Source organism: Echiichthys vipera, assembly GCF_963691815.1.
Source record: "Echiichthys vipera genome assembly, chromosome: 16".
Lineage (NCBI taxonomy): Eukaryota > Metazoa > Chordata > Actinopteri > Perciformes > Trachinidae > Echiichthys > Echiichthys vipera.
The window spans coordinates 16,871,483-16,895,165 of NC_139841.1; the positions used below are offsets into that span (position 1 = coordinate 16,871,483).

The window sequence follows — 23,683 nt, forward strand, 5'->3', positions numbered from 1 at the left end:
ACTGTTGGCAGTGAGCTCTGTGGATTATCCAGCGAAATTGCGACACTCTTTTTTTTTTTTTAAAGATGTTACTCTTTATTTTTTTCCATAGCTTTTGGCACCTTCATTGTATTTGGGAGGAGAGAGAAATATCCGATTTGCCAAAACCTGCTTAAATAAAACCAAATTATCTGCATTGCGGGACACCACTAAAAGTTGGTAAAAAGATGTGCCGTTTGGTGAACCACCCCTTTAAAGTAAAGTCACATTGACATTTACCCCACTGATATTCTGTCTGCATTTTTCAAATGTGAGAAAGAGTTCGGGCACTTTCACTCTCCAACACAACTTTGATGTTTGAACGCTGTGGAAGAATATTCAGGCCAAGTCTGAAGCTGTAAAGTGTGTCACTTGTGGCCCGAGGGCCTCCACATATCTTTTAATGTGGTTGTGTGAAATAAAATCAACATAGTAGGGTCACTGTTTGATGAACTGGAAATGGCAGAGGATTTAAAGAGACTCAGGCTGAAGCATAATACTGCATTTGCATCATTACGATTCCTCGGACAGACACCTTAAATGGCCTGTTTCGATTCCTGCACCCCTGCTGCAACAGCTGCATAACTTATAAGTTGAGTGTGATTTCAGCTGCATTATACAGTAAGAACATGATGAACAGCATGAGCAGCTTTCTTCCCCCTGAGGCTCTGTTATGTCTGAATGATAATAATGATGTGGCAGCGCTATCTGCTGCCCCCTGCGGGCTCACGGCAGTACTGGCCATGAAATGGAAGAACCCCCTCTCCTTTAATCTCCTTACTGCAGACGGCAGCCACACGCGCACAGTCACAGGCATGCACACTTGCACACATGGGGCTAAATATGGCGATAAATACGATTGGAGGCGCATTTAGTTTTGGTACAAAACAAACAGAAATAACACCGCATGTGTTGGTGCAGTGGATAATCTTAGATTTTGCCTCCTGCGAGAGAAGTAAGAGCATGGGAACTAAACATTATTCCTCAGAGTGATTTAAAAAAGATCACATATTTCTGTATTTGCAACTAAATCAATAGTGCATAAAAAATGTAGTGATATAAATTAAAAATGACTTGATTACAACATTCCAATCAAGTCTGGTGCAGCCGAGCACCTGATTTAATTAAAAGACACAATTGTTTAAAAAAAAAAAAAAAAAAAAAAAAAGCTAATTCACTAGAATAAACAAGAGCTGTGTAAATAGCATGATGCGTCTGTGAGGCGCACACATGCGTCTTTACGCACGGCACCGACCGCCCACTCCGGTGATGTCTTAAAGCGGATTGGCTGCTAAAGATACCAGCTCCCGTGTGCGCTCTGTGGTTGGCTGCGGCTCTCTTGGCCATTACGTTATGCTTACTCCACACACACAGGCAGCTGGAGAGAGGGAAGACGTAATGGTTTGATTCCCTGTGCATTTGCAATGGTCGTCGTTCTGACATTACTCGGCAAATTCCTCAAACGGGAGGTGCAATGAAGGTATGTGGTAAATCTGCAGGTCGTTTCACGCTCTGGATTTACTTAACGATGCAGATTTTCTTGTGATTTTACGCACGATGCTGCACCGAGAGGCAGGGAATACCTCCGACCTAATGTCAATTAAATGTGTTTGCGTGCACTAACGTGTAATTACATCAACCGGCTTTCGTTCAAATGCAGCATCCAATGTTTGATTTTAACTTGACATCAGCCTAATCTTCTCGCCGCTGCTGCCTTTCCTGGGTCTGTCAGTCTGATTTTTTTATTCCGGCGAGCTATAGGAAGCCTGGGGATGCTTTTCCTGCATCTTCAGTCGTTCTGATAAACAGCAGGTGTAGTTTGCAGCCTTTTAATGAGCCTGATTTGACCCCAGTGTGATAGTTCAGCGGACTAAAGCCGCTCTAGCGACGTCCATTCACCGTCAGTCTTTTAATCCGGTCTAACGAGATAGAGACTGCGGTCAGTGGGAGTGAGTGAGTGCGGGATGTTTGAGAATCGGTGTGCAGAGGGAGAGAGATTCACCGGTCAGGTTCCGAGCTGTGTCAGGAGTCTCCTTCTCCTCTCTCTCTGTGTGTGTGTGTGTGTGTGTGTGTGTGTGTGTGTGTGTGTGTGTGTGTGTGTGTGTGTGTGTGTGTGTGTGTGTGTGTGTGTGTGTGTGTTATTGTGTGGAGTGTGTGTTTGCTGTAGCAGACACAAGGCTGCAGCAGCACGGGGAGGAAAAAGGTGATGATGCTGTCTGGCAGCTCGAGCTCCGGACGGATAACGATGGAGATGATGGCGATGATGTCATTGGTGCTCTGGTGGTGGCGGGTTTGTGGTGACAGTCACGATGAGAGGACTGCCGCTACCACCACCATCATCATCATCATCATCATCTTCATCATCATTAGCACTGTGTATACACAATATGAAGAATAGACTAATCACTTGTTATTGCAGTCGTACCGTAGCTGCATCCTATCTGCAGCTGAGTGCATGCATCAGTGAGGTGTATTTTACAAATAAAAACCTCACTCAGTGATAAAGTAACTAAGTACATTTATTTCCAAATCCTACTTAACTTTATTACTGTTTTATACACTGTGAGACTTTTCACTCCACTTCATTTTTAATAGTGAAATATTGTGATTTGTGTGTCAGGTCAGAGGGTTTCCCCAAGCAGCTGCTGCAAGATAAATAACCAGCTACTCAGCTCTGGCTGCCCAGGTATTGTCACATATCTAAATCACAAAATTACAACATATCTGGAGAAAACGATGCACAAGATTTAAATATTCATAAAGAATATATTCACGTCTGTCACTGATGATGCCAGCGAGGCTCTTTAAAGGTCCCATATTGTGCTCATTTGCAGGTTCATACATGTATTTTGGGTTTCTGCTAGAACATGTTTACATCCTATAAAACAAACATTTTTCTCATGCTAGTCTGAATATACATGTATTCATGGCTGGGCCATATGGCCAAAAACTTCTATCCTAATTATAGGTCATTTCATATCTCGATAACTTTATCACGATATCACAGTATCACAGTATCACGATATAGCATGTATTTTTCATTTAAAAATGTAAGTGCAAATTAAACAAAGGTTTCTAGTGAAATTATTGAGAAAACATCTTTTCCCAGCCGTACACTGATTATGTTTACATGCACACAAATGGTGTGATGTAAAAACAAAACAGCATGTCTTCAAATAATATTCCCTTAAAATATTTCACGTCAGATTTTCATAGAAATTTGAGTTAGATTGTGCCTCTTATTGTACGTAATTGTATATCACAGTGTCTCAAAACATGATTTCACCACAATACGATGGGCGATAAATTATCATATAGACTTATCGCCCAGCTCTACACCTGTCTTCACCCTCTGTCTGAAACGCTCCGTTTTAGCGCTTGTCTCTTCAAGCCCCCTTCCAGAGAAAGCGTACTCTTCTCTGATTGGTCAGCGTTTCCGGGTCTTACGCATCTGCACTATAGGCTTCTCTGCACTGTCATTGCATATAGCATAGTTGACATTACAACCGTACGGCAGGTTAAGGTTGCAATCACTATTTTCTGCTTTTCAAATTAAAAAAAATGCTCCGATCACACACAACGCACCAATAATGTAACTCTGACCAGACACATAATTCACACTATAGTATTACATTTTAAAACTGAAGAATATGTTCTGCAAATACCTCATACTTGTGTAAAATGTTGTATGCAGTAGGCCAAGCTCTTGGATACGGTTTGTTACATTATTGTGGAAGACAAAAGTCTAGAGGTGGACAGCGGCGCTTCCTGTGTCCCAGGAAAACAAAACGGACGTGATGTTTTATTGACTAATCTGGTTTAAATTGAAAAGAAGCTTTTCTGCCCCTGTGAAAGAGACCGTGTCAGCTGAATAAACATACATCTCAAAACAGGGAAAAACTGCTGTACATTATGTGTTATCCATGCCATTTTAATCACGGCATGGTCTATGACATATACTTTCTAGCCAAAAAAATCCTCTTACCATTTCATTTTCAATACATTGTGGATGCAAATGCAAAGCCCTGATGAAATTATAGCCTGTAACACTGATCTAGCACAGTGAATCATGATTTGTCCAAATGAGAATAAACTCACCTGGGGCAGACTTTTAAAGTAGGTGAAGGTGTCTGAAGCTATAAAGGGAGTCCAGGGGGCACAGCAGATTTCTGATGGTGGTTGTAAAACAGTGCACTCGTGTTTTGTTGTTGCAAGACAATCGCCATTGAAGTCTGTATCTGTTTGTATTTCCGCACCAAAAGTATTCCCCAGAGCTAAATTCTGCCCTAGTCTTCCCCCGCCTTTGGCATAAACTGTATAGATCTGTTATTTTGCAAAAAACATATCCAAACTTAGCTGGTAGCAGCTCGCATTTTCTCCAGCAGACATCACCAAGCATCTATTTGAGTGATTTGTACCTCATTTAGATGAAATAGCACATTTATTCTCATAATTTTTAGACAAATAACAAAAGACGGTAATGAATTAGTGTATTTTTCAGTGGCGACATTACTCTGAATTCACTTTTCACAGTTGGAGAGACATTTCTAGTTGATGGGAGAGAAAAAAAACAAGGTTCAACAGAGGAAATGAAAAGCGAGAGACAGACAGTGGATGATGGAGAGATAGTGAGTGATGATCGTCTGTTTGTTATATATCTGTGTGTATTGATGCCTATTACATGCTTGCAAATGCATAGACCAGGGACAGACAATTTGACGATATATATATATACCATGAGTTGATCTGAGATTTTGTTTTACCATTCATGCAAATGTAGGTATTCACTTATAATCTCTAACAGAACGTAGTAGAGAGTGTTGTAAATCAGAAAGCAGGACTGCTTTATGGAATTATTGGATTGGATTTTTTTGCATCAATCAGTTGAAGTACCTTCATTTTCAGGTTTTAAATTCATTGGATTAACTAAAAGCATTCCTATCTACTGTATGAATTGTTTCTCAATTAAATTTCCAGAAAATTGTGTTGTATCACGATATACCGTGTATCACTATTATGACATGAAATTACACGCGCAAAGATTGAGATTTTAATTCTAGTTTAGACGAACGCTTAAAGGGGTACCCCAGAAATGTAGTGCTTAACTTCCTTTGAGCTAGAGCACAAGAGAGCAAGAGATTTAAAAAAAGAACGATACAAATTAAAGCGACAGAGGCAGAGATATTCTGACTTTTAGTCCCCGTAGTATGAGGAAACACCAGATCCTACATTTCCCATAACGCAACAGTATATTTCATTAGAACCAAGCTTTGTGTCTCCTAAATGTCCGCTGCCTATTAAAACCACACACCTCCAGTTTGTCTCAAGCTGAAATGTAGGGCTGCCACCTCTGAGTTCTTTAGTCGACTAATTAGTTGTTTGACTGAGATTGTTTTAGTCGATGATTCATTTTTATGCATTTTTATTGCTGAATGACTTAATTCCAAGAAACGTATGAGCACATTTCTATCAAACACAAGATTTAAAGTGATGCTTTTGCATGAGTCTTTGCAGGGAAACTCAGTGTTACAGGTCCGTCAATTAAATCAACTAATTGATTAGTCGACAAAATCGTGTGAGCGTTAGTCAACTAAGACTTTCTTTAATTGAAGACAGCCCTTCTGAACATCTATTTTGTCAGACTAAACATCTCCTCCAGAGCCATAAAAGAGGTAGTGTATTACTCTTTGCAATGAGTAAACTGAACTTTGTGTGTGAACTCAATCAAGCATTACGTGATTATTGTTGTCGTTTGGTTAATGAGCTGCAAACATTTCAGCGGAAGATAAATCAGTAGATACACAAAACTCACTGGATGTTGATTTCTCTCTTTTTGTGTTCGACTTGTTTCAGTTCGAGGTAAAACGCTCCAGTCTCCATGTGACACATTTAGGCGCCGTCCCATATGGTTACACTCTTCTGTGTCAACGCATTTTTTGAGATTTTGTTTGTCAAAAACTCATGAGGTCAGATAACTGCACCCTATGAGGCCCGATCATGCTGATTCTTCTCCCTTTCAGTTTTTTTCTATTTAAATCAGTTTCTCTGTTCCTTTTTGCTGCGTTCCCCTCTAAGTCTTTATGTGTGTGTGATGTTCACTGGGGCTGGATTGTTTGCTCACCCTATTTGATGTTGAGGATCCAGCAGTAGTATGAGAAATATCTCAATTATGTGGCCCAGACCTGACACTCAAAAGTGTCCGAAGATGATTGGAATAACAACAATATAATGTTCCCAGTCTGAGATATATCTTAAACTTATTTCAGCCATAGAGAAAATATAAAAGTTACAGGTAAACAAAACAATGTACCACATTGTGGTCGATGTTTGCTCTTGTCACTTGTTTGTTCGGGACTCCCTGCCTGCACAGCTTACAGCGCGCTAATTGAAGTGACAGAGGGAACTCGTGCTGCTGGCTCAAAGCCAGATAAGACTGATTTCAAGGCCCTCATCCCGGAGAATACAGTAAATATTCATTTTAGTGGTTTCACTCCCATATGAGGGAGGCTGTATCTAACCTGAGAGACTTTTTAGCAGCTGAACATCAGGTCAAGTTTACGCCACAGGCAAATAATTCAAGTTGTTATGCATCATGGTTTTATTGTGCACACAAAGCTGGAGTGTATCATGATAAAGAGAGCTGCTTGTGGTGGATTTTAACTGAGGACGAGATGAGATAATAACCCCGAAAAATAAACAAATAATAAATATTAGTGCTAAAACATTATGAAAACGGTTTTGTAACTGATTGAAGCTCATTTATAAAGCAATAATACCAAACATTAACTGCTCCCTTCTCTGTTTTCATAATCACTGTATTTAATATTTTCAGGCATGGACTGTTGGTCAGACAAAAAAAAGCTATTGAAATTTAGAGATGTCCCCTTGGGTTGTGGGTAAGGATGATCCATCCAACAGACCATTCAGTTTAATGATAGATTTAACCTCTAAAAACCCATCCTGACCGTCCCTCTGCAGCAGGAGCTTCCGCCTTCCTCCTTCTTGCCGTGACTCCACATATAGTACCTCGTTCCTAAGATTACATAACGAATCCCTAAGCAGATGGGTGAGATCAGATCACAGGGTGTTTGTGACAAGTCGGAGCGGTGCACTGCCTTAAGAAGAGGCGCCGCTGCACCCTGTGAATTCCATTGTTTTCTACATAGAGCTTGGAACCACAGAGGGCTTACATTATGCTCATGTCAGCTATTGATTCTGCAGGCTGGGGGAACAACAGAAGACATATTCTCTCCTCGCCGTATCCCCTCCCCCCCGCCCCCTCCCTCTTCTTCTCATCAGTATGCTCCAAGGAGCCATGGCTCCCATCACGCCATCTTTGCTCTCTGTGTCTGACCCGTCCTGTGGTCAGCCAACACATCCAACGCGCTTTAACTTTACAGGCTGAGCGCACTAACCTGAAGCTAGTCTGCAAGTTTTCTCAAGACACACAGAGGCAACATAACATCCACCTCTTCCCATCTGACCCTCTCAAAGATATTTGTTGTGTGGCTGAGACTCCTAACACACCCTCTGCTCCCACATGGATTATTTGTTTATCAAATTGTACAAAATTACGCAGTGACTGAGAAATTTAACTCGCAGCTCTCTTCGGAGATTGTCATTAATAGCAGCTCTTAGAGTCTACTTGTGTCTAATTATCTCTAACCTCAAAGACTCTTACAGAGCACTCTCAATAATTTGCTGCCCAGCATTCCCCCCCCCCCCCCCCCCCTTTCTCTTATTCATTTTCCCTCTCAACACAAACCAAGGATCTCCTCTAGCTGTTTTTGGTATTACTAAGTGAGAACTGTGTGATATGCTTCATATCAGTGTCATGGTATTACAGTAATAAGAATATTTTTCCAAACATTTGTTATATATATGTATATGATGTACAGATAAGTGACCAATTAAAGGAAAGACTTGATTAACAGTTAAAATGCTTGCATGCAGTGCACAAGGAATCACCGAATGGTTTGATCCGTATGAAAATGATGTGACGCTGTGGCCTTTATGGTCACCAGATCTCAATTGAAGTGAACTCCTCGAGGAGATTTTGGAGCAATGTGTCATCAAAACACCAAATGAGGGATTTTCTTATGGAAGAATGACGTTTACCCCTTTAAGATTCCTAATATGTCTGATTGAATTTTCGGTAAATGTGTAGAAAATGATGCACAAGACCTAAATATTCAATATTCACGTCTGCCACAGATGACGCCAGATAGACGCTTTAAAGGAGACATATTAAACCCATTTTCAGATTCATACTTATACAGTCTTTGAACCCATCCACTGTCAGCCTCTCAACAGCTTACATTTCAGGCTTTCCTGTGTAGCCAGCAGATATCAGGGCCAAGGCTTCCTCTTATGAGTGATGGTAATTGTTTACGGTCTGATATCAATTTGAGATGCAAGACTGGAGTTGGAATTGAGAGACGACCTATGATTACAATAACAATGAAAAGCTAAATCATCGTCAATAGGTTCCGTGACTGCATGGCGGTCAATGTGTTCCAACTTTTTTGTTCTCTGCATGCAACTCCAGCAAGCTTAACATGATTGGTAAATAATACTCGGACTACAATGGAAACCTGGCAGCCCCTGTTTCCCAAATCTTGTCCCGTTGCCAACGGATTCTACATTCCTATGCAGAATCTGTTAATAGAGATTAATACTTCTACTTTGTTCCTACTAGGGTTCCTACTAGAACATGTTTACATGCAAAAAACACATTATTTTTCTCACACTGTAAGTCTGAATATACCTGTATTCACTCTCTGCCTGAAATGCTCTATTTAGGCGCCTGTCTCTGCTCTGATTAGCGTTTCTGGGTCTTCTGAATCTGCACTCTTGCCATCTCTGCACCGTTGTTGCAACCAGGGAACGCCACTGAAGGGGGACTTTCCTTCTATATTTTCTACTTAAATATAGTATAGTTGTGACATCACAACCATACAGTAGTCTTGACAGCTCATCTAATAAGCTTATTTGCTTCTCCTGTGTGCATTTCTCTGTGTATTGAGCGTTCTGATAGTTTCACAATATACAGTATACATAACCTCAACCTGCTTTGTTATCAAAAAAGACCTGGAAATCTCACGTTTTACAATATGGGACCTTTAAAAAGCCATCATAACATCTGTGACAGATGTTTCTGAAAGTCTTAGACGTGCGTGCTGATGTGTGTATTCCTGTCTGTTATTCGTAGGCAGGGGCATCGTCCATGTGGGCGTCATGCTGCGGGCTGCTGAACGAGGTGATGGGCACGGGCACAGTGAGGGCACAGCAGCCGGGGTTCGGAGCAGGGGCGGGGCCCTTCCGCTTCGCCCCCAGCGCTGGGTACTCCACCTACCCCCCCACCAGCTCAGGGAGCGCCGGACAGCTGTGCAAGGCCTGCGGACTGGCCTTCTCTGTCTTCAGACGCAAGGTAAGCTAGACCTCTGGGAGTGAAAGCAAAGTCATGCCAATGGTTGTGATGAGTTTGGTGGTAGATGATGAAAACGGTTTCATATAGTAAGAATGTTACTGTGGTTAAAGACAATATGAGTTTAGGAATATTCGAAAGACCTAGTGGGTTTTGCAGGTTTTAGCCTATTACATGTAAATATTATTCACTGTACATTTTCCTAAGGGAAACAGGACTGCATGGTTTCACTTCAGGTCAGCAGTGTATGAAAGACTGCCTGAGTAATCCTTCAAAGTGAAGGTTTAGTCAGCTTTTTTTGTCAGAATTATGTAATCATTGCGTGCAGTTGGGAGCAGGGACTCTTCCTCATGGTGCATTGAAGGAAACACAAAATTTCATAATGACTGAGTCACTTGCTCAAGGGACCCTTTCAAACTGAAAACCTCTGAAATAATATTGACTTGGTTCACACTGAAATGCAAGAAGTATCATTTTAATCATCTTTCAGGGTTAAATCACTGACAAGGTATACCTTATCATGTATTAACTCTTTATTCATACAAGGTGGGTTGGCTGAGCATACAGCAACATCCTGTTAACAGCTTACAGAAATGAAATACAGGAAAGGACAGCAGTTAAAAATAAAACAGAATAACAGTGAGTAAAAAAGATGCACCTTCAATTAAGACCGAAGGCAGGTGGAGGATGATCATGTTTGTTTAATGTGAAAAATATAAAGAGACAGCAAGTTGTCCACTGTGATGTAAAATCTGAAGCAAGTTTAAAGACTCTAGGAGCTAAATTTCATGCTCTGATGAAAGGAATGGAAGATAATGTCTGGTCTTGAAGGCAGCTGTGGAAAATAACTTCATACATTTACTCAAGTATGTACAATTTTGAAGCACTGGTACTTTCCAAACCAGTGATTAATCTCAGTGTTTCTGTTTGGGGCTTGTTGCGCTACATCACCTGACTTCCAGGGCACTTGCTCTGAACATGTAATATACTCAAAGCAATTTCAGTCAAAAACAACTGGACTGGTTGTTTGTCTAGGAAGACGTTTCACCTCTCATCCAAGAGGCTTCATCAGTTCATGTACGCATCTGACCAGGCTGGGACTGGTCCAACTAACTGGTGTGGAGATCCAGGTATTTAACCTCTCACAAGGCCGATGAAGCCTCTTGGATGAGAGGTGAAACGTCTTCCTAGACAAACAACCAGTCCAGTTGTTTTTGACTGAAATTGCTTTGAGGATAACGATGACCTGGACGAATGAGAACATTCACAAACATGTAATATACTGTAGCCATGGATGGTTTTCACATTGGAGTCAGTTGAAAGCCCAGTGTGTCTGATACAGACATTTAAGGGTGCCAAATACGATTCATATCATCGTATCCATGCTTTGCAGTAATGTTCAAAGCCCAAGTCTTTTTTTTCTGGTGACATCCCAGATTTTAAAACTAGCTCCACCTTGACCAGCAACCGCAAAAGGCTGCAGCATTAACAATCTAATGTGACTTCACATTGTGATGACATTGTTGACACATTACAGAAGTAAATATTCCACCACTGCTTGGAGTTGTAAGTTGACCTAAAACTTTGGTGGTTTCTTTTAGAAAATGGTCAATGGACACCACTGGAGGTAAACCAGACCCAATATGCAAAAAAAAAGGCATGTTCCTTTAAGAACATGCACCATTCATATTCATTCTGACATTTGCAGGGTCTCTGCACAGCTGAACATGTCAGAGTTTAACTGCAGAGTATATCTGTCTGGCAGTCAGGCGCACTGATAAAAACGCTGCCCGTCTTCCTCTCTGCTCACTGCTTCAGATCGCTGGATCGTCATCCACACGCCAGTTGCACTTTCTTTCTGGGGACACACACACACACACACACACACACACACACACACACACACACACACACATTTGTATGTCACTGTGATACTTTAATAGTATGAAAAATAACGCGCTGGGGGATTAACAACTAATGATTGAAGACAGGTATCAGTTGCAGTGCAAATGGGCTTTTGGTAGACCAGAGCACATTTGTGCAGGAGTGATAAGAAAATGTTTACAGCCGTGGCTGACCTGCTTTCCTGCCCATTTGAAGTGTCAATCTACTCTGCTGCTCTGTATCAGGAGACAAGCCTGTAAAATGTCAAACATCACCAGGAGCTTCAGTTTATTTCTCTTGTCTTTATTCTTGCCCAGAAAATCCCTCCGCACACAGAATATGAGCCACTGTTTCAGATGGAATTTAGTGTTGCTGGTCTCTCTTTGTCAGTAGACTCAAAGACAGCTGACTCGAAGAAATATACAATTATCAATATTTGTGCGTCTGCTATTGATTACTATATGTAATTATTGTTTTCATAATAAATTAATCCGTCAATCACGTTCAATGAACTAGTTAATCTACATGAAATTTTAGAACCTAAGGAAAAATGCATTGTTTCTCAACGTAACATTGCTTGTTTTGTCTAAAAAAAATCCTCACATTTGAGAAGCTGTAGCATGCAAATGTTTGCCATTTTTTCATCCGTTGTTGATTCATTTTTTGCTGATCGACTGGGCCAATTAATTAATTGATGAATCAGCTAATCCTTTCAGCGCTAATATCAACATATGTCAACTATGTCACCAAAAAAATACATGTAAACTAATCAAACTGATAGGTACCATCTTTGTTCCTCTATTGACCGATAAATCAAAAACCTGAGTTTGTTTTTTTAAATTTTCTATTGCTATGAATAATAAATATGAACAAAATAATATTGCGAAATTATAACAAAATAAGATCATGTCTAAATCCCACTGAATCATAACTAGAACATATCCCTCCTCAACAATATTCTGCAAGAAAAGCCATGTGCTGATGGGAATATTCTGATGCAAATGAAGACAATGTTACTATTATTAGTACAAACAGCAGCTTCAGTGACTTCAGTTCCATCATTTGACCCATTTTTCAGAGCTCAAATGAGTGAAATAATTTTCATTAGATGGTTAATTTATCCATGGAGGATAAATAGTATTATGTGAAAACAGTAGACAGACATGCAGAGCCTATTTATATTTTACTATAAATGATTTTATTTATAAATGATATGAAAGTTTCTTACGCAACGTGGTTGAAAAGAAGGCAAAGTATAGCTGATCACATCACGTGTGTCTCTGCATCTCTTCTCCCTCCAACAGCACATCTGCTGCGATTGTAAGAAGAGTTTCTGCGCCCTGTGCTCGGTGCTTCAGGAGAACCTGCGATGCTGCACAACCTGCCACCTTCTGCGCGGCACCGCCTTCCAGAGGCCTCGGCTCATGCAGCTCCGAGTGAAAGACCTGCGCCAGTACCTGCTGCTGCGCAACATCCCCACCGACACTTGCAGGGAGAAAGAGGACCTGGTGGACCTGGTGCTCTGTCATCAGGGGACAAGGGAAACCCCGAGACCCGTGGTGGAAGAGGACGAGGAGGAGGAGGAAGAGGAGGAGGAAGAGGAAGAGGAGGAAGATGAAGAGGACACACATGAGGAGGAGGAAGAGGAGGAGGAAGAAGAAGATGAAGGGGGAGATGACACAGACAGTCTACACTCGCTCCCCCACTCGCGTGCCGCCTCACCCCCCTCTGCCACGCGCTCAACCTCCGAACAGTCGGTCCTGTCCGCCTCTCAGGGAGACGTGCTCAGCCCAAGTGACAGCTCAGGGACCACCAGCCAGGTTAGACAGACACACACACACACACACACACACACACACACACACACACACACACACACACACACACACACACACACACACAGCTGATGTTCAGTGTGTACAGCCACACACAAACATATGCTCTCTCATTCTCTAATTAACATATGCCATACTTCTTTCACATCTGCCCTCATTCTATCCAAGATAATTCATTTCAAAGGTGAAGTCAGCTCATTTAAAAGTGTCACTGTGACTGTTTTCAGTGAGGAGACTTATGTCTTTCAGCTCCCTGACAAACTGACGCCCTCTGGTGCATATCTTTGTTATTTCTTTCATTGTATTTCATGCTTTATTCTTCCATTTGTCCTCTGTGTTGTTACGGTTTAGTAGTGCTTTGTGCTCTGAATGAATTTTGTCTCCCTGAAAATCTACATTTCAGTGTTTTTTCCCCCTCCATTGATATAATGAAAGCTCAGACTTGCAGCGCTGGTCTAATGTTCAGCAGAGTGTGCACGTGACAGCTGGAAACATCTGTGTTAGTTGTGTGTACGTTAGTGTTCAGAGAGCTCGGACCAGCCAGCGAGGCAGCTTAAGCCCTTTGCCTTTTTTAAGTCTGTTACATAGGCTGAGTCTGTTATGTAACAAGCAGACGGGGTGAGAACTCCCCACAGCGTCACAGCTGCAACCACACAACAGAAACACAGCAGTGCATCCTCTCATCCCCCAATAGATTATTTTCTGTGTCCTTCTCGTGGTTTGTGGCACATATAGGCTTTCAGATTATTGTGGGCTGTTTATTATTCATGACCAATGTAAATATGTGGATATACTCTCTGCAAAATAAAAAACAAACATAACAAAAAGATAATACATAGAAATCTGTCAGAATTATGGCAGCCTTACAATTTAAATCTGAAATATAAATAGAAGATGATTCTGTTTACTTACCTTGGATGTATAGTGTTCGCATTGAAAACTACTTTCATGCAATAGGTTTTTTTTTGTTGAACGTTCCTTGAAATAACCAGTTCCTCTAGTTTACTCTGAAACAGATGTTGGTGTTGCAACAATATAATCCGAATTTGAGCTTTGTTTCTTGTCTGCTCCAGCTGAAACTTGATTTGAATATCTAACTAGACTACATTGAAAAAAATGTTTTAAGTTATGAATACTAAAGATGTCTAGTTATGCTCCTGTTTCAGATTTAAAAATATTTGGTTTGGTGTTCTCATGAACTACTGTAATGTAAGAACCCATCCATGACTGTCTATCGCCATGCATATTTTAATTCAGATGAACCATTCCTCAACATTTTCTATACTTGAAATAACTCTAATCTTGCAGCTTGTGCAGCACTGACAGAAATACATGCTCTCTGAGTGTTCTCTAGTACTTCCACATGTTTGAAATGGTTGAATGAGATCTAGCATCAAGTCAAAGAATCTTTGTGCTCCGGAGAGGTTTGGCACTTTGCGTGTGTCGGGGCTTCTGCTCGTGGTTTTGTCTCTGAGGAGTCTAGCCTGAACAAAAGCTAGAAGTGGGAGGCCTCTAGCACCGAGACGCTGACGGATACATTATTAATACATCTTCAGTCAAAGGAAGATGATTGGTCTACTGGAATGTGCCGAAGCAGAGGGAGAGACAGAGGCTTTTTACACATTTTACGGCGCCAAAACAGAGACTGCACTCCGGCAGGATATTAAGCAGCCAGAGCTGATTTTAGCATGCTCTCTTTTGTCAAGGTGATAAAAGAATAAAGAAATAACTTCTCTTTAGAGCACATATATGGCTGCTGAGATAATACAGGACTATACACTCATATCGAGTGGCGTCTGCACTATTCTGTAGCTCCATTTTACCCCCCTTTCATCCAGAGAATTCTCGACCTCCGCCTTCAAAGAGAAGAGTTAAACTGTTGCAATTTAAAGGGGACATGCTTTTTTCAGGTTAATACTCGTATTTCGGGTTTCTACTCACTCCCATTGGTCTGTGTTTCTAGGTCTTCTTTGCCAAATGCTTTGACTTGTATAAGGAATGACACTTGCCAGTCAAAACCTAAACACTATTTCTTCGGCAACACACCGAGAGCAAAGAAATTGCACAATACAGCCAGTCATACAGAAGTCCTGATGGCTCCAAATCGGCAATTATGGCATTCTTTTAAATGGCAAAAATCCAAGGTCATATTTTTTAACATTATTTGACTGTATTTTGTTTAAACATCACATGTTTCAAGTGGAATGATTTGATATTTGGTGATAAAAGCAGCAGTAGGTAAAAAGTCCTTAGCCAATTGGAATGCTCTCTGACTCTGCAATGACCTGTGATTGGCCAAAGTCTCCCGTCACAGACTAGATTTTTTAAAAACCCTGAAAACTGAACCAAGAGAAGCTGCAGGAGTCTAGTTTTTTTCTCAGAACACTTAAAATATGATGAAAGATTATTATGGATTTGGATTGGCCAAAAATAAACTGCATACCACAGGTTTATGCAATAAAGCAATGTGTTTTTAATAGGCTGAGATGTTGTAATAAGCATTATCCGTAGCAGTTATAGGGATTGTATCACCAGTTGGACGCCGTTCGCTGGTATTAGCCCTATCTGGATGGATCTGGTCTGCCGCAGTTTCTGGTCTTTTCGTGGTGCTTTTACTGGGTGGTCGCCACCGAAGTGCAAGTAGAATTAAATTATACACTTCTAAGAATCTACAAGTGAAGTTACATTTACATTCCAAATTAGTGTACGAAAGTGGCGTTGATGAGAGAAAGCAGTAAGAACGTTTGGGCGACGCTCAGTCTGAGTTGCTCAGGTGGCAATTTACATTAAAATAAGGAAATTAAGTAAAAGAAGAAGAAGTTTTGGAGCTGTTAAAGTATGTCATTTTATTGTGAAAGACTGAAGTATGGTCCTGGATGTTGTGACAGCATTGATGCTAATGTGGACGACCAGCATTTCCCGGTGTTTAAGGCGAGGAGATCGGGGTGTCCGACTAGTGCCGAGAGAGCACATGGCTAATTCACCAGTTAGCGTCTTTTTGACCACTCTTGTAAACACAAAGCTAAATTAGGCCGTTAAATGATATATGGTTACAAAGATAAGAAGCTAGACTTTAGTTTTACACCATGAAATTAACTCAACACAATACACCATCATTTATGTTTGTAGGTTAAACAGAAAGTTTGACAGAATTTAGACAAAAACTACTGGTGACACAGTTTCAGAGACATTTCTACCGATGTCCTCGCTGAAGTGAAAAGAGCCAACTGCAAAGTCCGTAGGGAAGTCCGGCATCTTCTATGTAAATAAATTCACGAATAGCAACCAAATCCTAGCGTTCAGAGCTGAGCACAGCTGACCCAGACGGTCGACAGGGCTCACGTCTAAATGCATGTACATCATTATTTGATACTTTGGTGTCTTTTAACATGATTATACAACATTATGAAAACATTTATAGGTCAGAAAAGTTAGAAAGCATAATAGGTCCTCTTTAAATTAACGTGAGCGTGTTGATTTCTACTCCAGCAGGAAGATACTCCAACAGCATCTCTCTTGAACCTGGAGCCCACAGAAAATTTCATGGAGGTATAACGCTTTTGTTTCTGCAGCACTAAATAGAGTTTATAGTAGAATAACAAAGACGTTTGTAGACTGACAATGCTTTCAGGGAATGCAGACTGTGTTACTGACCCCCAGCTCTGTTTCCCTGTGTGGATTATAGGTCAGTCCAGCGACACAGAGGAGGATCAGGGCCTCGCTGTCTGATCTGGACAATGAAGAGGCGATAGAAAACCTTTCCGTCCGCCAGCTGAAAGAGATTCTCGCCAGGAACTTTGTCAATTACTCCGGCTGCTGTGAGAAGTGGGAGCTGCTGGAGCGAGTGCATCGACTCTACAGAGAAAATGAGCAGAACAGGAAATCCAGTAAGAATTTTCCTTTTTTTTTTTTTTGCATCTTAATCTCACATTTTGACCTTCAATGTTCTGTTTGATCATAAAATAATTACCCCCTTTTCTGCCTTTCTTTAGTGGAAAATGTGAGCATAACTGCAGGTAATTATGCTGTCTGATTACTATATTTCCAAGGTTCAAACAGACATTGCCTTTTGATGTGAACACTAATATCAACATATTAAATCCACATACAGTGCAGTAACTTAAATGTTTCCTGACCTAATATATTTTCTTTATACTGCCCATTCTTATCTATAAAGTGGTTGCATATCCTCCACCTCTCTGCAACAGTGGAGTAGGAGGTAAGATGTTTTTATAAAAAAAAAAGCCACCTGACACCACCTTTCCCATCTCCTCCATGAAGACACTGTACATTGCACTGATCATGTCATAGCACTAAACAGTAACGGCATGCTGCAGCATTTTTTACCCGCTTGATCCTTTTATATGATCATGCATATTATCACATTATGGTCATTTGAGTCATCATCTCCTGCCTCATTCATTGTCTCCACATCCTGTCACTCGTGTTTGTTCTCCGGCGGGCATCACCTCGTTTTATTCTGAAGGACAGCCTCTCATCCTGTCATTAATGCACTCTCTAAGAGCTTTTACCTCTTGATGAGCCATCATAATACTTCAGTAGCAGCATGTCTCCATCGGGTGTAATTAGATTCTTGAGGTTCCTAGAGGCTCTCTTGTTGACATAAATGGCTTGAGGATCATATTAGACCACTTAATAGTCAGACGTGTAGGGACAGAAAACAGGCTGTAGCTCCATTGGCTTTTTGAGCAGCCAGAGCCAGATTTAGACCCAATGAGTTATCAGCTAACAATCAGACATTTTAATTCCTATAAACCAGGGTACTGACACCATTTGCTGTTGTGTTTTTTCTTTTTAAGGTAGCAACTAATTTCAATTAAAATAACAGAACAATATATAACGGGTAGCTCAAATCAAGCAATCGGATTATGTCATAGCTGTGATGAAACCGCCACATGCAGCGGCTATGTCGTCTAATTCCTTTGCAACAATTTAGTATCACTTCACATCTGAGGAAAACAAAAAACCTTACCTTGCCGTCAGGTGGCCCTTTCCGACGGGGAGCAGAATCCGTTATCTGTGCTCTCTTTAAAGCCACCAGACTCCTTCAACAAAAACTGTGATTTTACCTCACAGGGCACAGGAGTTGCTGGTCTACCGCCGACTCAATCAATTAGTTTGTTTGAGCCATTGTGTGACTTTAATGAATGCCTGCTGCTAATGTAGGCTGAATCCATAGCAACCGCCTCCATATGTTGCAGGCAGCCAACCCAGAAGAGCCTATTTTATTGTGAACATAATTATTTATTATTAAAATTGTATTTCAATTGTATAATGTGGCTTTAAGTTTCATATTGCCATACTTGATGACTGTTTTGCGCCGGGCCGAACAACGCGCCTTAGCTGTGATATAATCACAATACACAATACTGTTACTTAATTAACATTGTTACAAATGTCGGATCCTACTCATGGGAGGACAAATATCTTTATTTATATATAGTTTCCAGCGGTTTCACCACCCCTCAGTCAAACATTTTTCCCCATCAAGTGGCATGTCTGACACATGATTTGTCTGCGCAATTAATATTTCCACTGTAGCTACAATGATATTTAAATCGCTCAGTTTTCAATTTATTCTCCATCTTTGATAAATATAAGAAATATAAACTACCACAGTCCTACAGAGGAGATCAGATCAGCCAGTTTTTTTAACTACTGTAATGGTGTTGCCACTAACTGAAACACAATTTTGCATTGTGGTATGTGGTTTGGAAGAAACATTATATTAACAGGCTGTGATATTAAATAACAGCTACAAACCTCCTGAAGAGTAAAGGATCTACTGCTAATGACCAAACAGTGGTGAACGATGTGGTTATGTTGTTTGTTCTGCAGCAGCTTAAGTTGAGTGTCGCTGGACTGTACCACATCTGTACAACATCACTGAACTTCACACACCTTAATGAGCCTGCAGAGAACCATTGTAACTGAAAAATAACTTTTTCTCTTTTCTTCTCTTCCATCCACAGATGGTGTCAAGGCTCAGCTGGCAGCTGATGAAAACTTGTGTCGCATTTGCATGGACGCCATCATCGACTGCGTTCTGCTGGAATGTGGTCACATGGTAACCTGCACCAAATGCGGGAAAAGGATGAGCGAGTGCCCCATATGCAGGCAGTACGTAGTGCGGGCCGTGCACGTTTTCAAGTCTTAAAAACTGCGTGTGTCGAAGCGGCCCTCAAGGCGTGCACGTGGCCCGAGCCCTGAATTTATCACTGAGGATGAACTGCTGTGCATGACGTCTCGCAGGGTCCAATGCTGCAGCAGGTGCGAGCAACTTCCCGGTTTTCAAAACCAGACTGTTGCCTCTGGCCTACCATGGTTTGCCCCCCTCCCTCTTACTAACTCATGTTCCAGTCCCACTTCTCCTCCCTGGCGGACCGTCATCAGCTGCACCGGGACACTCACTCTTTCTCTCTCTTTGGTCTGTTAAACACACAGCAGAAACCCCTGCCATCACTTTCTACTCTCTATTCTCTGTTTAGATTTTACTCACAGGAGAGGAGAGGGGGGTGGTCCCATGGATACTTGAAGTGGATCGGGTTGTTCTGTGCGGTGAAGAGAAGCAGAAAAAATAAGATCCCAGGGTTAGAGTCAATATGGTTTACACAGTCATGCCACATGACGCCGTGTTATCTCCTTCAGTGTTCTTTTAGGATGTGCAATATCAGAAAAAAAGAGACTTACATGTGTTTCTATTAAATGTCTATTTGTCCGAACGCCACATGCACCAGGTCATCTCGTCTCACACACAGAAGGGTGCAAGGTGCCAAACCTCATGCCTTTTTGATTGAAATTTGGTTAAGATTTCACGGTATGCATCTCATAACCAGCCAGCTTGGTGTGATAGTTTTTTTCAAATGAACTATAGGAAAAAAAACATGTACAAGTAGACATTTGGACACTTGCTGCGTGAAGGATGTGATTGTTTCCTCGTCTAAAAAGGAAGTGCACAGATGTGATTTCTGCCGAAGACACGAACAGTTAGAACCGCTGATTGGTCACAACACATTGCTGCAATACATTCTTGTTACATCTGCTGAGCGAGAAGGTTTGTTTGTATGGAAGCCCATTTCCACTAATGTGATGAACAAAAAAACATCTTGTATGTGCGATAAACTTTATTTAAATCATAAGTTACTATCCTAAAATAACTACTTGATACAACAAATAATGTCAATTGTTTTCAAAATAAAGACTTAGTATCTCAAAATAATTACATACTATTCTAGAAATAATGCGCTAGTATCTCAAAAATAATGACTGGGTGACTTTTTCATTATTATTTTGAGAAAGCTTCTCACTGTTATGATTTACTAAGTCATTATTTTGAGAAAGTGTCTTGTTATTTAAGATAAAATCAATTTTTTTTTGATAATCATTATTTGCGAACATTTCTCATTTTGTTGCAATACTAAGTCGTAGTTGTAGTGCTTTTTTTTTTTTTACTTGTGGAAATGGGCTCCCATACATTTGTCACCTTTGAAACAGCAGTTTGACCCCAAAAAAGAAGAAATCTGAACTCAAGGACCACTTACTAGCTTTTCCATAGGCTTTCAAATTCCATGGACTTCATCAGCAGATGGAGTTTGCTCAGTTGTCATGGAGATGAGACAGCTTTCGTGACCTAAAGTGGTCGTATATGACGGGGACATCTTGTGAATGGCCTCATCCTTCTCCTGAGTGACACCACGAGAAAAGAAAATTCTAATAAGTGGACCTTGAGTGAAGATTTCTTTCACTATTTTATTCTATGTTTCAAGACTCTTCCCTCTTTCATTTTAAATAACTTCCACCAAGCAATATCTTTTAGTTTCCAAATCTACCAAGTGTCTTTCTTTGATCGTGTTGTCCGTTATTGTGTCCAATCTTAGGTAGATGACAGGTGCTACTTCCTCTTTTCTGAGTGCAACATCAACATATCTTTTGTCATGTTGTCAAGGCGTCCTTCCAGACATCCATCACACAGTGAGAGGTAGAGGATGCCTGGTTTACTTTAACCTGTTATGCAAATTAAACTTTGTTTTCTTGTCATGAGATCCAGTTGACTCAGATGTCACTAAAATATCTGTGTACAGTATGCCTGTGGTACATTTAAAAAAAAAAAAAGCTGAATTGCTGTCAAGTGAATTGCATAGATAGCTTATATTGTTGTTTACTTATAAGTCATTAAATGTATATTTTTCCATTATCTTGGGAGATGACATGATTTAAAAATTATAATAAGATAAAATATACCGTTTTTTCAGAATGTATCTCTGCTGGTTTTGGTCAGACGAGTTCCTCAGATCGTGTCACTCTCTCACCATTAAAGTTGCGTCAGTCATGGCTTCGCTTTCTAGCACTTTTTGTCGTCGTCTGCTTCAGATCCAAACCCGACACTGACACCACGCACTGTAACAAACACTGTAACTCTGTAAGTCTGTTTGTTGATGCTGCTGTTTCTCAAAGATGTCATTCATGGGCAGCTACAGTATTATCAGAGTAGGAGGTTTTCATGAGCACTCATAATCCTGGATCTTTATATTTTGGAATGTTGAACCTTTTTATTTTGGTAAACAAGAGAAAATTATTTATTAGATTCAATAAAATGCAGTACTACAAACCAGGAAGTAAAACCCTCCTCTTCATTTTGTAATGGGCTTGATTTTCGTTCATTTACAGACAATAAAGCGGTTGGCATACGGTTCATTTTCACTTCTAAATAATAAATATGAATCTGACATTAGTAATATTCCAGTGTTTACATACAATCATGTGTCTTATACAGAATGCTTAAAAAGTTTAATGGACCAAATACACACACATCTCAGTATTTAAAATGAATTTAATATCTCAAATGTTGACTTAACTTTTTCTAGAGGCTTTACATGTACATTATGTACAGATTGAACATTTACAATAACATACTAAAAATATTTAATGGAGACATGGTGGATTGTTTTAGAAAATCAAAATGCAAATGTAAACCAAGTCACTGAACTGTATCAAGTGCTATTCAAAAGTTGCACAAAGACTTTCTTTAAAAAAGTTTAGTTTTCAAGAAAAATGCAAACCTATCAAATTGTTAAAATGTCAAGTCTGACAAGTTCCAATAGCAAAATTGGCATTTGTTTTGATTAAATGTTAGAACAATGAAAAAATAAACGTTACTGACTGACGCCATAGATTAAAAAGTATTTTATCTTCAGAAATTTAACTTGAAAAACAACTTAAAATGAGTTCAAAGAAAACAACCAGTGTTAACGAATGAATTTCAGTGGAATCTCAACGAAACAACAAAGAAAAAAGAACAAATAAAATCCATTTGCACAAATCTTTTAGGAAAGATGTTTCCTTTTAGCAGTTTCTTCAAATGACAGAAGCTTGACAACATATACGTACATATACAGTATTTTATCTCATACTCTATTAAAAACAGTGTATTTTGTTAGAGTTTCTGGGCCTTGTGATCAGAAGCTGATGTCTGAAGGTTGACTGACTTTATCTTTCAAATAAATATATATTCATGTATGCTCTTGGAAACAAAGTAGTGGGCTATAATCATATTTCTGGGATCCTTTTATATACAGTATGCATTTCTTTCAGGCTCTTGGCCTGTTTGAGTTACATGGTACTTCTGTCAAATAGGAGAAGGCTGTCTTATCTAAAAGATTTATGCAAATGTATATCTTATTCCAGGACTTTGTTAATTCTTTATTTCTTGAGAGATTCTGCACTTGGTAATCTTTTTATCATATGGAGTTCATCTAATGACAGGAGTAAACAGATGATTATATTGTTTCACAGTTGCTAAATCTATTGACTGTGGTGTAAACATATGTCTTTGCTGCATGCAGAGCTAAAACGCTTCCTTTCACAAAGCACCAATAATACTAAAGAGTGATGGAGACTGGCAGAGACTTTTATATGCAGCTGTCTTAATATAACCCAGTTAACTAGAAGCTGTTAGTAGAATTAGCGTAAAATTTTAGTGGTGAAAAAATATGCTTTATACACTGTATACTGTATAGTATGTGTGAATACGTTCATGTATTCGTATTTACTGCATCAGTGCAAATGATATCATCATATGGGAAAAACATGTCCAGTACCAGAAACAGGGTACTGACACATATAATAAAAATATATAAAAGAAACACCCACACAAACACAAGCTACCATCCTACAGTTTGGCAAGAAATCATTAGACCTCTGCCTCTCAACAATAAAGAGCTTAACAGTAATGCCGATTGATTATCAATTCCAATGGTATGATACTGTACAGTGGTGCAATCAATACTGCACATAAATGTATGAAACACTTTCTGATACAAAAATATTACTCTAATGCAATAAACTTTGCATTGGAACAAAAAATAATCTATAAACACCAAAAGATAGGCACGATACAATACGTAAACAATCAATATAAAGAAATAAATAACTTATAAACAGGTGCAAACGAAAACAAAAGCATTTTTGCAATATTGCCTTCACAGGACAAGATTTCCAT

At 40.0% G+C, this 23,683-nt stretch overlaps 1 protein-coding gene across 1 annotated transcript; it reads left to right on the plus strand.

Moving 5' to 3' along the window:
- Positions 1-1,398: 1,398 nt before the first annotated feature.
- On the plus strand, positions 1,399-19,342 carry rnf34b (ring finger protein 34b; the record flags this gene model as incomplete). The annotated part of the gene is made up of 8 exons (XM_083930337.1): positions 1,399-1,498; positions 9,230-9,448; positions 12,634-13,149; positions 16,654-16,713; positions 16,850-17,051; positions 17,157-17,180; positions 17,342-17,383; positions 19,158-19,342. The coding sequence occupies exons 1-8, from the start codon at positions 1,493-1,495 to the stop codon at positions 19,340-19,342; spliced, it is 1,254 nt and encodes a 417-aa protein (XP_083786463.1). The 5' UTR covers positions 1,399-1,492.
- Positions 19,343-23,683: the final 4,341 nt, after the last annotated feature.